At 40.6% G+C, this 16,821-nt stretch overlaps 1 protein-coding gene across 1 annotated transcript; it reads right to left on the minus strand.

Annotated features, from left to right (window-relative positions):
• Positions 1 to 1,933: 1,933 nt before the first annotated feature.
• Positions 1,934 to 15,781, minus strand: CCDC82 (coiled-coil domain containing 82). Its single transcript, XM_087722032.1, has 8 exons — positions 15,694 to 15,781; positions 14,073 to 14,651; positions 12,494 to 12,824; positions 10,652 to 10,744; positions 9,885 to 10,009; positions 7,574 to 7,744; positions 3,928 to 4,140; positions 1,934 to 2,575 (listed from the first exon to the last, which is right to left on the minus strand). The coding sequence occupies exons 2-8, from the start codon at positions 14,640 to 14,642 to the stop codon at positions 2,474 to 2,476; spliced, it is 1,605 nt and encodes a 534-aa protein (XP_087578158.1). The 5' UTR covers positions 14,643 to 14,651; positions 15,694 to 15,781; the 3' UTR covers positions 1,934 to 2,473.
• Positions 15,782 to 16,821: the final 1,040 nt, after the last annotated feature.

Raw genomic sequence — 16,821 nt, forward strand, 5'->3', positions numbered from 1 at the left:
CCTGCCAGGTAGTCTTCAGGTTTCGGCTGCGTATGAGCGGGGGGATGGAGGCAGGGCACATGCAGGGGTGCACACATGCAGGGGGCATGCGCATTCACAGGGCAGGGCACATGGGTAGGGTGCATGTGTGAGGGCCTGCATGTGCATTGCATTTGGAGGGGGGTTGTGTGCACACACACACACATTTACATGTGCATGTGCATTGAGTCCGGAAAAGTTTAGCCATCATTGTAATAGATAATGTATGCCGTGTCTTTATGTGCGTGCTCGCTTTCCCAATTATTCCATTATCTTCTATCCTGGCCCTCCATATCCTTCACTAACACCACTTTATTGTAAAGTAGCAACAAGCGAGCCTAATCCTGGTTGCTGAGTACAGTCTGAAATAATACAATACAATACAATACAATACAATACAATACAATACAATACAATACAATACAATACAATACAATACAATACAATACAATACAATATAATACAATAGCAGAGTTGGAAGGGACCTTGGAAGTCTTCTAGTCCAACCCCCAGCCTAGGCAGGAAACCCTATACCGTTTCAGACAAATGGCTATCCAACATCTTCTTAAAGACTTCCAGTGTTGGGGCATTCACAACTTCTGGAGGCAAGCTGTTCCACTGATTAATTGTTCTAACTGTCAGGAAATTTCTCCTTAGTTCTAAGTTGCTTCTCTCATGGATTAGTTTCCACCCATTGCTTCTTCTCCTTCCCTGAGGTGCTTTGGAGAATAGTTTGACTCCCTCTTCTTTGTGGCAGCTCCTGAGATATTGGAACACTGCTATCATGTCTCCCCTAGTCCTTCTTTCTATTAAATGTTCTATTTCTATTAAATGCTCTATTAAACATCAGATGCTTAATTGGACTGTAGCTGCATCATGGTCATTGATCTGATTTCCAAGAAGATAGTTCCAGTTAAATCCACAAGCCAAATATGAAACCATTTGCCCATCCTTCCATCGTTGCTCCTGGAGTTTCATTTGATCCATTCCCTTCCCATCACAACCGAGTCACAGAAATGTAACAAGTATTTATATTCCTATAAGACAGTGTTTCTCAATCTCAGCAACGTTAAGGTGGGTGGACTTCAACTTCCAGAATTCCACAGCCAGCACACATGGTTGAAGTCCACTCATCAAAAGGGTGGTTGAGAACTGTTGTCACACATGTTTATTTTTATAAGTTGTACCCAGGGGTGAAATGCTACCAGTTCGGACCAGTTCACCCCGAACCGATAGTAAAAAATGCTACCAGTTTGGGTGAACTGGAATTTCCGATGATCAGCTGGACAACTATCAGCTATGATGTGCAATTTATATTAGCTACAACCATCGGATTTCCTGCTTTCTAGCTAATCTAAATCACGTGGCACAGTAGATTCCCCCCTCCTCGCTGTTCTACTTACCTTTGCAGATTCAGAAGGCTTCAAAATGTTCCTTTTTTGGTGCTGCGTGGGCGCACTTCAGGCATGCATGCGTGCAAAGCGCACACTCGGTAGCAGACTCACTTAACCAGTAGACTTCAGAGGATCACACCACTGGTTACACCTGATTCATATTGTTCAGTATTGTGAATGTTAACTGCTACCCAGTTTTCTAAACTTTCCTTGCATGAAGATAGTTTTGGGCATGACAATTCAATGCACAGATGTCCAAAAGGAGCTTTCATATGGATCTTTTCCTGCCCTAGTGAGATGCCAGGGATACATGCTCTTCCAATCAGCTATGCTTTTTCACATGGTCACAATGGAAGTATGAAGAGAGGGGAACAATGACAGATCACTTCCCTGCTTAATTATGTAATTAATCTATAATTTATAAGGGATAAATCTTAGTTAATATTTGAGACTAGAAAATGTGGATAGGTGTCTGCCCTCAGCAGTAAAACCAGACAAGAAACACTATTAGTTCAGCTAAATCTACTTTATTGTAAGGCTACATTAACAGATATTGTGCAAGTCTGAAGGTACAAATTTCCCGCCTTCACTTTTAACTGCCTGAAAAATTAGGGCAGTTCCTTCCTAAGTTTCTTCCTCTGACAGTTATGCCACTCGCAATAAAATCCTTGAATCCTATATCTGCAGGGAGCACAAAAGTGCAAGTTTTAGGAAGATTGTTTGGAAAATATTAAACTAAATATTGATAGAGTTTGTAGAAAATATGCTACCAAAAGCGTCAAAAAGCAACACAGAAAATGTTGTCTTTGAAGAAAGTGCTTGTGTAACACAGCGCAGAAAAATTCATTTCTTGAATAAAGGTGCAGTTTGATTTGAGAATAGCTCGATGAGTGATCCAGTCCTCAAGGGTTTTCTCTTATAAAAATTTTGATTTGGAAGATTATTTTGATAATTAAAATAAAATAGGAAAAAAAGAAATGTAGCACATATATTTGCATGCTACAGTGAACCGTAAATAAAAAAGAATAATATCAGAAATGTGATATAGAAGTAAAAACGGATCAGTAATATTGCTCAAATGAACATATATTGTCTTTAAAGTTTTTCAAAAATGCATGGAAATTTTCTACTTCATCGTGACATCTTTCAAGTTCAGAATATTGCTGCAAAAATGGGGGAAGAAAAACACTACTGTGAATCATCTCAAATTCTAAGTGTAAGTATATAAAATTTTAAGTACAGGTCATCCTCTCACAACTATGACCACAAGTAAACGCAACATTTATATTGTTAAGTGAGACAATGTTAAATGAACTCACTTAGCAACATACCATACTTTTCAGAGTATAAGACACACTTTTTCCCTCCTAAAAGAGGATGCAAATGTTGGTGGGTCTTATACACTGAATACAGCCCATTTTGTCCTCCAGAAACCCCGCCCCACAAATCCCATTTTTGCCAAAAACAGGCTTGTTTTTTGCCAAAATGGGGCATGCAGAGGGTTTGGGAGGCCTGTAGAGTGCTCCTAGGGGCTGGAGAGGGCAAAAACGCGATGCGTGGGGGTGGGAAAAATGGGGCATTTTTGCCCTCCCCAGCCCTTAGGAGCACTCTGCAGGCCTCCCAAACCTTCTGCATGCCCCGTTTTTGGCCTCTGAAACCTTCCACACATCACATTTTTGCCCTCCCCAGCCCCTAGGATCACTCTGCAGGCCTCCCAAACCAACAGCATGCCCCATTTTGGTGAAAAACAGGACATGTAGAGGATTTGGGAGGCCTGCAGAGTGATCCTGGGGGCTGGGGAGGACAGAAATGTTTTTTTCTTGTTTACCTCTTCAAAATCTTGGTGAGTCTTATAATCTGAAAAAATACCGTAATTTTTTTGCTCAATTGTGGTTGTAAATCAAGGACTTCCTATAATCCTAATGAGATATTACCGTATTTTTCAGAGTATAATATGCACTGGAGTATAAGATACACCAAGGTTTTGAAGAGACAAGTTAAAAGTTTTTGCACTCTGCAAACCTCCCAAAAACGGCCCGTTTTTTTGCAAAAGCGAGCCCATTTTTTAAAAAAAAAAAAACGGGCATGAATAGCCTTTAGGAAGCTTGTAGAGTACTCCTGGGGAGTGGGGGTGGGGAAAAATTAGCAAAAAATGGCCCGTTTTTTCATTTAAAAAAGGCATGGATAGCCTTTAGGAGGCTTAAAGAGTGCTCCTGAGGGCTAGGGGAGGGGGTAAAACTGAACAAAAAATCACCCGTTTTTTGCTCATTTCTGTCCTCCCCAGCCTCCAGGAGCTCTCTGAAAGCTTCTAAAAGCTATGCATGGCCATTTTGGTGAAGAGGCAGGGTTTCAGGAGGCAAAAAATGCTGTATTTAGTGTATAAAACGCACCCAGATTTTCATCCTCTTTTTTGAGGGAAAAAGGTGCTTCTTACAGTATACTCCAAAAAATATGGTATATGAAGCCCTTTGGTCAATTAATCCATAAGCAATGCATTCCTAACAAAGTGACTTACCGTATGTATCCAGCCCTCTTCCTCCAGTTTTCCAAAAACTCGTTTCACTAAATCTTTGACTGGCTCATCTTGAAGATTTTCATCCCCATTTTCATCCTGAAGATATTGTTCTTGTATAGCGGTACAGCATTTCTGATACAACTTATATTTATAATGCTTCAGATCATGGTAAACCTGGGTACGCCTTTGACATACAACTCCAACCTCAAACCTCTGCAGAAACATAAGTTCTTTTAGTGGATATATTGAACACTGCAATTCCTTAAACAAGAATGAATGTCCTATGAAAGAAGAGAATTCAACACAGACAAGACTTTTATTACTATACAATCATGAAATCTAGTTAGAAAGCCACTCCTGCACCCATTTTAATGAAGGCAATGGTGATGTCGATTGAGTCCAACTTTTTCATTTTGTTCAAGAAAAGGAACAAGCAATTACCGTATTTTTCAGAGTATAAGACACACTGGAGTATAAGATGCAGCAAGGTTTTGAAGAGGCAAATTAAAAAAAAAACAGTTTTTCCACTCTGCAAACCTCCCAAAAATGACCCATTTTTTGTGAAAATGGCCCCATTTTTTTTCAAAAAAAGGGCATGGATAGCCTTTAGGAGGCTTGCAGAGTGCTCGAAGGGAGGGGAATTGAGCAAAAAATAGACCATTTTTAGCTCATTTCTGCCCTCCCCAGCCCCCAGGAGTTTTCTGAAAGCCTCCTAAAAGCTATGTACAGTCATTTTGGTGAAGGGGGTGGGGTTTCAGGAGGCAAAAAATGGTGTATTCAGTGTATAAGATGCACCCAGATTTTCAGCATCTTTTTTGAGGCAAAAAGGTGCATCTTATACTATGAAAAATATGGTACTTTTTTTTCACCAGTTAAAATTTGGCACCAATGTAGTTGGCTGACATTTGAAAGTATAAATAAAAGAAGATTACTTCTTTGTTGCATACATTTATTACCATTAAGTCACAAGGAATATCTTGTTCAAACATTACATGAATTGCAAAGGATTCTTTTTAATGACTTACTGAAAAAAAAACCAGAAAACCCTCAGATTACATAGTAGAACAGTCACCCTAGCAAAAATCTAAGTAGCCGCTTCATATTAGAAAGTTTGGGAACAGAGAATTAGGAACCTAGCAAATATTTAGTAACTTAAAGCTGTACATATGCGCAGCAGATGCTGTTAGCACATGAAAGGAATTGTATAACATGTTGTTTCAAAGTGCATATTTCTCACATAATAAAATCATCACAGCTTCTAAATGAACCAATTCATTTCTCCTGTTTACTTAATTACCCAGCTATCTAAGGTTACTTCATTTGCACGTAAATATGGGAAAAAATAATAAGTTATTTTAATTAAGCCAGTCTCCAGCATTTTCATTTTAGGCAGTCTTTGGATTTTGCATTCAGAAAACCAAAATGCCCATGGGAAAAAAGACTATCTATATACATTTATGTAAGTTTTATATAAGACTTAGTATAAGGTGACCAGATTTTAACATTGGTAAAGAGGGACACCATTGACAGTGTGTGTGTGGGGGGGGGTGTTCTTGATTAAAAATTTTAAAAAATCGAGACTTTTTAAAAACGCCGCGGGATGCGGGACAAATTGTTCAAAAGCGGGACTGTCCCGGCAAAAGCGGGACATCTGATCACCTTAATTTAGATACCCCTCAAAGGCAAAACTCAGGGGGCTGAATTTTACAGGGGGAGGAGTAAAGTGGGGGATTTGAGGGGCAGCCCAAAGCACCGTCTGTCTAAATTTGCATCAGGCAGGCATTTTCATAGACCATGATCAGAGGAGCAGCTGATCCTATGGAGAGACTCCTGCATTCAGTCCCAGGCCTACAAGTGGAAGTACCCCCTCCTTCCTTCCTCCTTTCACCTTCCTTCCTTCCTTCCCTCCCTCCCTCTTTCTTCCTTCTAGCCTTCCTCCGTATCCATTCTTTCTCCTTCCTTCCTTCCTTCCTCTTGCCTATCTACCTTCTGTCTTTCTGCTCTTTAGATCTCTCTTCCCCTTCCCTTCCTTCCTCCTTCCATCCTTTCACCTTCCCTCCTTCCTCCCTTTCTTCTTTATTTTTCTGTTCTCCCCCTTCTCTTCCTTTCTTTTTCCATTATTTTCTTCTTTCCTCCCTCCCTCCCTTCTTTTTCCTTCCTCCTTCCATCCTTCCTTCTTCCTTCCTTCATTCCTCTTGCTTATCTATCTTCACCTTATCTGTCTTCTGCTCTTTCCCTCTCTTCCTTCCTTTCTCCTTCCATCCTCTCTTCTTTCCTCACTCACTCCCTTCCTCCTTTTCTCTTCCTTCCTCCTTCCATTCTTTCAGCTTCCTTCCTTTTGCCTATCTACCTTCTCTGTCTTTCTGCTCTTTCCACCTCTCTCTTCACCTTCACTTCTATTCCTTCCTCCTTCCATCCTTTCACCTTCCCTCCTTCCTATTTCTTCCTTCTTCCTTCCTTCTGCCTATCTACCTTCACCTTCTCTGTCTTTCTGCTCTTTCCCTGTCTTCCCCTTTCCTCCCTCCCTCCCTTCTTTCCTTTCTAGTTCCATCTTTTCTTCTTTCCTCCCTCCCTCCCTTCTTTCCTTTCTAGTTCCATCTTTTCTTCTTTCCTCCCTCCCTCCCTTTTTCTTTCTTCCTTCCTCCTTCCTCTTGCCTATCAACTTCATCCTCTTTGTCTTTCTGCTCTTTCCCTCTCTTCTCCTTCTCTTCCTACCTCCTTCCTTCTTTCCTCCCTCCCTTCCTCTTTTTCTTCCTTCCTTTCTTCTTCCATCTTCCTCCTTCCTCCTTTCTCCTTCCTCCTTCTATTCTTTCTCCTTCTTTCCATCTTTTCTCCTTCCATCTTCTTCCCCTCTCCCTTCTTCTTTTCCTTCCCCCCTCCCTCCTTCCTTCCTCTCCTTCCCACTCTCTTTTTGGGAGGGGACAAAACCCAAGAGCTAATGGGGTCGGGCAGTAAAGACCAAATAAAGTCAGAAGATCTTATTAAAACTTTCCTATTTGTTGGATCGCATTGCTGTGAACTTATAAACCAAATCAGGGGAACATTTTGCAGCTGATGGTGCTGCAAGGAAAGGGGGGAGGGAGGCGGCCCTGCCGTTTCCCCAGTTTTGCAAGGAATGAGAAATGGTGCTTTAATCCGAAGCAAAGGATGACTGCAATCGGAACCACAGACAGGGAAAGAAAGAAAGATCCTTGTAGCACAAAACCCACCTTTGCATGGTTGTGAGAACACAGGTAAAACAAAAAAAAAAGGACAGCGTCCCTCTGCCCTCTGAATGGGACTCAGCGTGACTCCGATTTGAATATGAGCACATGGAGCCGGGCGGGGAGATAAGCACCTTCATTTGCATTCTATGCGACCATGATGCTTTGCGAGGAACAATCCCCAGGACTCCCCGTGACTTTTTGCAGTTTTTTCCTTTCATGCTTTAAAAAAAAAATTGGGACTTTTTAAAAACACCGCGAGACATGGGACTAATTGTTCAAAAGCGGGATGTCTGGTCACCTTAACTTAGTAAGAACTTACCGTACTTCTTTGTTGCACACATTTATTACCATTAAGTCACAAGGAATATCTTGTTCAACTGTTACATGAATTGCAAAGGAATTTTTTAACAAGTTACTGAATATAAATACAGAAAACACACCTGTGTGTCAAGGGGCAGGAAATCATCCACTTTCAGTGTTTTAGGACAGTACTGTTTTCCAGAAAAAGTCACTACGAACCGACAGTCTCTCATTAGCTCACAGGCTTGACAAGTACGCCTCTGAATGTGATGCGGAATTATGCAGATATCAGAGTAATTGTCTAATTGTTTCTAAAAAAAATACAATTGATTAGAGTTCTGTTGTTAATGGCTCCAGGGACTTAGTTATCACATTTTGGAGATATTACACATTCATATAGAAACAAAATTTAGATAGTCTTCAAAAATTCTGTCAGAGCTTGTTGCCGAAATAATCAAACCCAGAAAGCACACACAGGTGACAGATTCAGCAGGATTCATTAACTTCTTTATATACATAAAAACATGAATAAATGTACAATACCAACAACAGATTCTTCCAACGTGATAGAGGAGATATTGGTTTCAGTTCAGTCAGTAGACAAGTCCAGACTAGTTTTGTTTCATTTCAGAGCTTAATATAGACAAAGAGAACTTCCTCTATACAGGGCAGTTAAACTAAGCCATGCCCAGGCGCCTAGCTGTCTCCAGCAAATACTGTTTCAGTTTCTAAACATTGGCTGACTTACCGTATTTTTTGCAGTATACAATACACCAGAGTATAAAACACACCAAGGTTTTGAAAAGGCAAATTAAAAAAAAAAGTTTTTGCACTCTGCAAACCTCCCAAAAACGGCCCGTTTTTTGTGAAAACGTGCCCATTTGCCCCCCCCCAAAGGCATGAATAGCCTTTAGGAGGCTTGCAAAGTGCTCCTGGTGGGGTTTGGAGCCCCCACCCAAACGAGCAAAAAATGGCACATTTTTTTTCAAAAATGTGCCTGTTTTTTGTAAAAAAAAGAGCCTGTTTTTGTCAAAGAAATTGCATGCATAGCCTTTAGGAGGCTTATAGAGTACTTCTTGGGGGTGGGGGGGCAAAATTGAGCAAAAACGGCCCATCTTTTTCTCATTTCTTCCCTCCCCAGCCCACAGGAGCTCTCTGAAAGCCTTCTACAGGCTCTGCACGGCTATTTTGTGAAGGCATGGGGCTTCGGGAGGTAAAAAATGCTGTATTCAGTGTATAAGATGCACCCAGATTTTCAGCCCCTTTTTTGAAGGAAACAGGTGCATCTTATACTCTGAAAAATATGGTAGTCGCTATGCCTATTCATTGGCTGACCTTGTTACCGTGTCTCTGCCAGTCGTGAATATTCTGATACATGGAGTTCATGTTTCTTGAAGGCAAATGAGAAAAGTACTAACTGAGAATGCATTAAAGTATTACAAATATACAGGTTGTGTCCTTGACTTAGGATCACAATTGAGCCCCAAATTTCTGTTGCTAAGTGAGACATTTGTCAAGGGAATTTTGCCCCATTTTACAATCTTTCTTGCCACAATGGTTAAGTGAATCACTGCAGTTATTAAGTTGGTAACCTGATTGTTATGTCTATCTGGCTTTCCCGTTAGCTTTGCTAGGTCAGAAAGTTGCAAAAGGAGATCACATGACCCTGGGAACCCTGCAACCCTCATAAATATGAACAAGTTGCCACTTGGGCTTTTGAGCGTATGCGCTAAAGTAAGCCCTCCCTAAAAATATTGCAACACAGCAACAGCCATGAGGTGACCATGCTTGCCGCCTCCTGCACCTCAAAAATAACAAGACCTCCCCGAAAATAAGGCCAAGCGCTTATTTCAGGGGTGAAAAGAAAATAAGACCCTGTCTTATTTTAGGGGAAACATGGTACGTAAATTGTTTTTTAAGAGCTGCCTGTATGTGTTACTCTTTTCCATTGTTGTATACTGTACTAAGAAAAACAACACACTGCGTGGATCCGTATGCCCGAGCCAAATCAACTAAGCAATTTACCTTATTTTTCTGAGTATAAGCGGGTGGAAATGTTGGTGCGTCTTATACACTGAATACAGCCATTTTTGCCTCCCTAAACCCCACCCCAGCATCCCATTTTTGCAAAAAAGGACTGTTTTTCACAAAAACAGAGGCCTTTCTTTGCCATTCCTCAGCCCCCAGCAGCCCTCTGCAGGCTGCAGCGGGGCTGGGAGAAGCAAAAATGACCCCATTTTTGTGAAAAACGGGCCATCTTTCACAAAACCGGAGGCTTTTTTGCCTTGCCCCAGCCCTGCTGAAGCCTGCAGAGTGCTGCTGGGGGCTAAGGGAAGACAAACACTTTTTTTTCTTACTTACCTTTTTGAAATCTTGGTGCATCTTATACACCGGTGCATCTTATAGTCTGAAAAATATGGTAGTTAAAAGATTAAGAAGAAAATTCAGTACCTTATATGTTTTTTTGGAGAAACGTTCTGAAACTACACTTTCAAGATAAGGTTGAATAAAGCGTTCATCAAAATGATAGAGGGAATTTAGCATTTCCCGCGCATATTTCTTTTCTCTTCTTTTTTCTTTGGAAAAAAAGAAAAAATAGGCCTTGTTATTAACACCACCATTTTATAAAACAATCAAGGAGTTAAGTGAATTGCGCCTTGTGGTGGTATTCTGTTGGTTCTTACTAGGTTCGAACTGGTAGCAGTAGCTGCTGGTGGCTCCACCCACCCACCCCAACATAATGCGCGACCTTCTGCGCATGAGCAGAATGTGGTGTGTGCAAGCATAGCGAGCGTGTGAGTATGTGAGCACATTCACATTTGCGAACCAGTTGTGAAGGTAAGTGAATCCCACCACTGGTTGTGCCCCATTAATACGCCCCTTTTTGCCACGGTCGTTAAATGAATCACACAGTTGCTGAGAGCATTCAGCTTTCCCCATTGACTTAGCTTGTTGGAGGCCGACTGGGAGTAACGATCATGTAATCCCAAGGCAATTCAATCATGGAAAATACATGCCACTTACCTGAATTTTGATTACCTGACTGTGGGAATGCTCTTTTAAGTACAACAAACCATTGTAAGTCACTTTTTTCAATGCCACAGTTGCTAAATTAATGGTTGTTAAGGATTATCTCTAATACATTTATTTATTGCTCTGAGGGGGGCGGAATGGAAAGAGAATAACAAACAGCCTCTTAGGAAGGGGTGCTTGCTTACCATATAAGGAGCTCAGAAATGTATCATCGATTGCATTGATGAGAAATGCTTTAACAACTCTTTGAAAGTGTGCATAACGATCGGACTCAGACACTGTTTAAAAAACAACACAAATATGTGTCAGTACAACCCATATGAATAAACAACTAGCTGTTAATAAATACTATAAAAAAGGATATACAAGTTACAATACTTATTTGTTGTGACCTTACCGAATGGAACATGTTTCTTCAATAAGTTACTGACCACATTATCTCTCTCCTCCACTTCTTCTTCCTCCTCCTCTTCTTCTTCTTTCTTTTCTTCTTCCTCTTCTTCTTCCTCCTCCTCCTCCTCCTCTTCTTCTTCCTCTTCTTCTTCTTCCTCCTCTTCTTCTCCTCCCCCTCCTCCTTCTTCTCCTTCTCCATCTCCCCCTCTTCCTCCTCCTCCTTCATCACCATCTTCATTAGATATAACACCTATTTCCTCTTGTGGAAGGGGTGAATGACCGTCATGTTGAATCAAGGCATCATCCGCACTTCCCTGGTGATGTTAAAAAAGACACAGCATTTAATAGAATATTTTAGTTGAATACTTTGGGGTTTCATGAATGGGATTAGCATTCATTCGTGTTAAAGTAGTGTCACTGTGTACATGGAGAATACAGTACCGATATGTTTTATGTTTGGCCACTGGGTATTGCAAAGTTTGAGTTGAGTGGCCATATAAGACAATAATGGTCTTATAATGTACCATATCTACAAAGATCAGAGCTGTGCAAACAATGGTATTCCGTGTGATGCTCTATCAAAGTGAAACTTGGGCTTTAAAGAAGCAGGACAGGAAGAACATTGGTGCTTTTGAAAACTCCTGAGAATACTGTGGACAGCCAAGAAAACAAACAGGTCATTGAACAGATCAAGCCAGAGTTTCCAATGGAGGCACAAATGATCAGATTCATATTATCCAACTTTGGACACATTATGTGAAGACCCAGCTCCCCAGAGAGGGCTCTAATGCTAAGAAAGGTGGGGGCGGGGAAGGATAAGATGACTGACAGCGAAGTGGAGGGATCCAGTTACAATAGCAATGTACACACATTGTTGGAAGAGGTGAAAGACCAGATTATGGACAGACTGTCATGGGGAAAAAAATCTACCCACATGGTCACTAAGAGTTGATTAACAGTTAAAGAAAAATAGAACAGAATGGAATGGAATGGAATGGAGTGGAGTGGAACAGAACAGAACACAAAAGAACAGAAGAATAGAATAGAATGGGATGGGATGGTATAGAATAGAATTCTACATGCCACTACCAGTTCAGCTGAACTGGTCCAAACCGGTAAGAACCCACCTCTGTTGGGATCACAAGGTAAACATAAAAAGGTGCTTCTAAAATTCACGTGGAGTAGCAATAGCACTTAGACTTATGTAGCGCTTCACAATGCTTTACAGCCCTCTCTAAGCAGTTTACAGAGTCAGCATATTGCCCCAAACAATCTGGGTCCTCACTTTACCCATTTTAGAAGGACGGAAGGCTGAGTCAACCTTGAGCCTGGTGAGATTCGAACTGCCAAATTGCAGGCAGCCAGCTGCCAGCAGAAGTAGCCTGCAGTACCATACTCTAATCACTGCACCACCGAGACTCATAGAATGGTGAAATCCATATGTGGTCTAGCGGCAAGTGTGAAAAAGCAAGTGTGAAAATATACCTTTGAAATGCATTGGAAATGTACCTCATCATGTTGATTGACTTTGCCAGCTTTTCCAGATTGCCGGTCAAAGAATTCTGTTATCTTTCGTTGTCTTTCACGTTTTCTATTGGCTGCTTTCTTTTCTGGGGATGCGGGTGACTCCTCACCAAGAGATAAGTTGCCTTCGCTAATTACGCTCCTGCCTTTAGCGATCACTTTCCTAGGAATGTTGCTGTCACTGCTTTCATCACTGACATATATGACATCCCTCCAAGGTCTCTTCTTTTTAAAGGAGATGTTTTCTTCTTCCAGATCCTCAGAGAAGGCATTGCTCGAACCTTTCTGAAAATCTGCATTGTTCCCACCTTCACCATGACTTTTCCTAAGTATGGAGGTCTCTTCTTCTGCTCCATCTTCTTTTGAAGTGGACTTGGGATTTTTCTCTGAGGATGAGGATGACGAGGAGGAAGAGGCGGTTGTAATTTTGTTGTTGTCATCCTGATTTCAGAAAATAGATATCTTTTAGTTCAACGCCAGTCAACGTGAGATTTGGCCACTGATTCTACTGAAGCAGATGAAGCAGAAGTAAAAACAAAAAGCAGAAGTGGAAGAAGCAGAAGAAGCAGATGAAGTAAAAAGAAGCAGAAGTAAAAAAAAGGTAGAAGCAGAAGCAGGAGAAATAAAAAGCAGAAGCAAAAGAAGCAGAAATAAAAAAAGCAGAAGCGAAAGAAACAGAAGTAAAAAAAAGCAGAAACAGAAAAAACAAGAAATTAAAAAAGCAGAAGTGGACACAGAAGAAGCAAAAGAAGCAGAAAAAATAAAAAAGCAGAAACAGAAGAAGCAAAAAAAGCAGAAGCAGCAGCAGCAGAAAAAGAAGAATAGAATGAAACGGAATGGAATAGAATAGAATAGAATAGAATTCTTTATTGGCCAAGTATGATTTGACACACAAGAAATTTGCCTTCTGTGCATAAGCTCTCAGTGTGCATAAAAGATATAAGTATAAATCATGATCATAGTCATCATAAAAACATTCATCATGAAGCATACGATACAATACTTACTGGTAGTCGTAGGCTACTAAACAAGCAAAGAAAAAAACATACTAGGAAACTGAATAAAACCATTATGTACTTGATGGCACATAATCAAATGAAGCCACTCAGAAGCTAATTATTTATTGCTATTTTCACAGTGTTGGGATCTGGGGGTGGTTTCTATTCGCTCACATGCACAGAACTAAAAAAAAAAAAGATGGGTGTGGGGGCAAGCAGGGAACCAGTTTGGGGGTATGGCCAGCCTGGGTCACTGCCCCTTCTGCGACCCACGTTGGCATACCACTACTGGTTCAGCTGAACCGGTCCCAGTAGGAACCCACCTCTGTTGGGATCACAAGGTAAACATAAAAAGGTGCTTCTAAAATTCACGCACGTAGACTTATGTAGCGCTTCACAATGCTTTACAGCCCTCTCTAAGCAGTTTACAGAGTCAGCATATTGCTCCAAACAATCTGGGTCCTCACTTTACCCATTTTAGAAGGACAGAAGGCTGAGTCAACCTTGAGCCTGGTGAGATTTGAACTGCCAAATTGCAGGCAGCCGGCTGCCAGCAGAAGTAGCCTGCAGTACTGCAGTCTAACCACTGTGCCACCGAGACTCATAGTATGGTGAAATCCATATGTTGTCTAGCGGAAAGTGTGAAAAAGCAAGTGTGAAAATATACCTTTGAAATGCATTGGAAATGTACATCATGTTGATTGACTTTTCCAGCTTTTCCAGATCGCCGGTCAGAGAGTTCTTGCAGCTTTCGTTGTCTTTCTCGTTTTCTATTGGCTGCTTTCTTTTCTGGGGATACGGGTGACTCCTCACCAACAGATAAGTCGTCTTTGCTAATTACGCTCCTGCCTTTAGCGATCGCTTTCCTAGGAATGTTGCTGTCACTGCTTTCATCACTGTCATATATGACAGCCCTCCAACGTCTCTTCTTTTTAAAGGAGATGTTTTCTTCTTCCAGATCCTCAGAGGAGGCATCGCTCGGACCTTTCTGAAAATCTGCATTGCTCCCACCTTCACCATGACTTTTCCTAAGTATGGAGGTCTCTTCTTCTGCTCCATCTACATCTTCTTGCGAACTGAACTTAGGATTTTTTTCAGAGGATGAGGATGAGAATGAAGAGGAGGAAGAGGAGGATGTAATTTTGTCATCGTCATCCTGACTTTTTTGTTTAGTCCGGCTCCAGTGAATGCGAGATTTGGCCACTGATTTTGCTGTGGTGCTTCTGGTTTGGTATCTTCTACTTGCAGGATTAGATTCCATAAGAATTTACTAAAGGAGAAGACAAAGAAGAAGAAGAAAAATTCTGTTCCAAGTTCACTATATTTTTACACAGAAAATATAACAAAAGGAGATGATATATACTCAGAAACCAATAGAGATATAAATGTACATATGTTATATATATATATATATATATATATATATATATATATATATATATATATATATATATATATATATATATATATATATATATATATATATATATAATATTTATGCTGATAAATAAATAAAGGGAGACTAGTATAGATCTATTTCAAGCTATTTAGCTCTCATCAGCTAGCCATACCCAAGTTTTTGGGAATCGAACCTGTGCTCTATTGCCTCCCAGGCAGGGAGTTATACTTGGGCATACCAGGGGTTGTGACTTTAAGTGTATATATATATATGTAGGTCTCTAGTTGTTCGGGTTTTCTCCCGCGTAGAATTGGAGATGTCTTGGCGACGTTTCGACGAAGTCACATTCGTCATCTTCAGGCTGCTGCTGACTACTTCAGGTTTGGTGTTTCCTACTCCTGGAAACACCAAACCTGAAGTAGTCAGCAGCAGCCTGAAGATGACGAATGTGACTTCGTCGAAACGTCGCCAAGACATCTCCAATTCTACGCGGGAGAAAACCCGAACAACTAGAGACCTACATACTAACACCCGTGAAAACCTCAGAAAACACACACACACACACACACACACACACACACACACACACACACACACACATATATATATATATATATATATATAACAAAAATAATAATCATGAAACAAGGAGGTATATGAAACAATAGGCTGTATATTGCAAAATTAGAAATTAGAAAAAAGAATACCAATAGTGGAAAACTGTAAAAGTGATTTTAATGTTTAAAAATGCTGAATGAAAATGATTTTTTTTTAAAAAAGAAAAATGTTTGCTTCTGTTTTATTTTTAACCCACCTTTATTATTTTTAGAAACATACTTAATAATTCTTCCTCCTCTTTATCCCCCCAAACACAACCTTTGGGTTTCATGATTAAGACGTGATTTGAACTCACCTTTTCTTGGTTTCTAGCTGATGCCTTAACCCCTAGCTCAAACTGATTCTTGGTTTACATCACACTTCAAACTCCTCTTGAAGTCTGTAAATGTAAAAGTAGAAGTTCACCATCAGAGAATAGGGACTTTTCAGAAACTGATATTGATTAAAAGCACTTAAAAAAATAAAAATATTATTCAATATTATTTTCTAAAGAACACAAAATACATCAAGTAGCAACAGCTAACAAGTAGTAACAAATAACAACATAGTTGTTTGATGCTTTTGTCATGTGTCTTGGAGAAAACATCCAAGGCACACTACAACAGCGTCAAATAACAATGGTTGAGGCTGCCAGAAGTGTAACAACCAAAATTTTAGATCTTTCTGGACACCCCAAGTGGTAAAAGAGGAAGAGAAGAGTAAGAAACAACAGATGTTGATTCTAGAAAGATTGCAGAGAAGAGCAACAAAGATGATTAGAGGACTGGAGACTAAAACATATAAAGAATGCTGGAATTGGGTATGTTTCGTTTGATGAAAACAAGGACTAGGGTGACATGAAAGCAATGTTCCAATATCTCAGGGGTTGCCACAAAGAAGAGGGAATCAAGCTATTCCCCAAAGCATCTGAGGATAGGACAAGAAGCAATGGGTGGAAACTAATCAAGTAGAGAAGCAACTTAGAACTAAGAAGAAATTTCCTGACAGGTAGAAAAATTAATTAGTGGAACTACTTCTCTCCAGAAATTATGGATGTTCCATCATTGGAAGTTTTAAAGCGTGGATTGGACAACCATTTGTCTGAAATAGTGCAGGGTTTCCTGCCTAAGTAAGGGGTTAGACTAGAAGACCTCCAAGGTCCCTTCTAACTTTGCTATTCTGTTAACAGCAGGCAAACTACCACGTTTCGCTTGATCTATGCGAAGATCTCCTTTGAAGGGCACTTCTCGGCTGCAATGAGCGATGGAATCCCAGTAGGTAGCCGAAGGTGACAGCCGGGGACTATGGGATCTGGAGTCCTAGGCCCCGGGAAAGAACATGGCCGGCGGAAGGCTGCCCGACAAGTATAAATTATACCTGGCCTTTCTGTCACTCCAATCTGCCAAAACGAAAGTTAGAAGAAAACTCGACCGCTTCCGAAAAC

This window comes from Thamnophis sirtalis, unplaced genomic scaffold (assembly GCF_051295495.1).
Source record: "Thamnophis sirtalis isolate CommonGarterSnake01/CBP01778 unplaced genomic scaffold, rThaSir2_p1.2 scaffold_8, whole genome shotgun sequence".
NCBI lineage: Eukaryota > Metazoa > Chordata > Lepidosauria > Squamata > Natricidae > Thamnophis > Thamnophis sirtalis.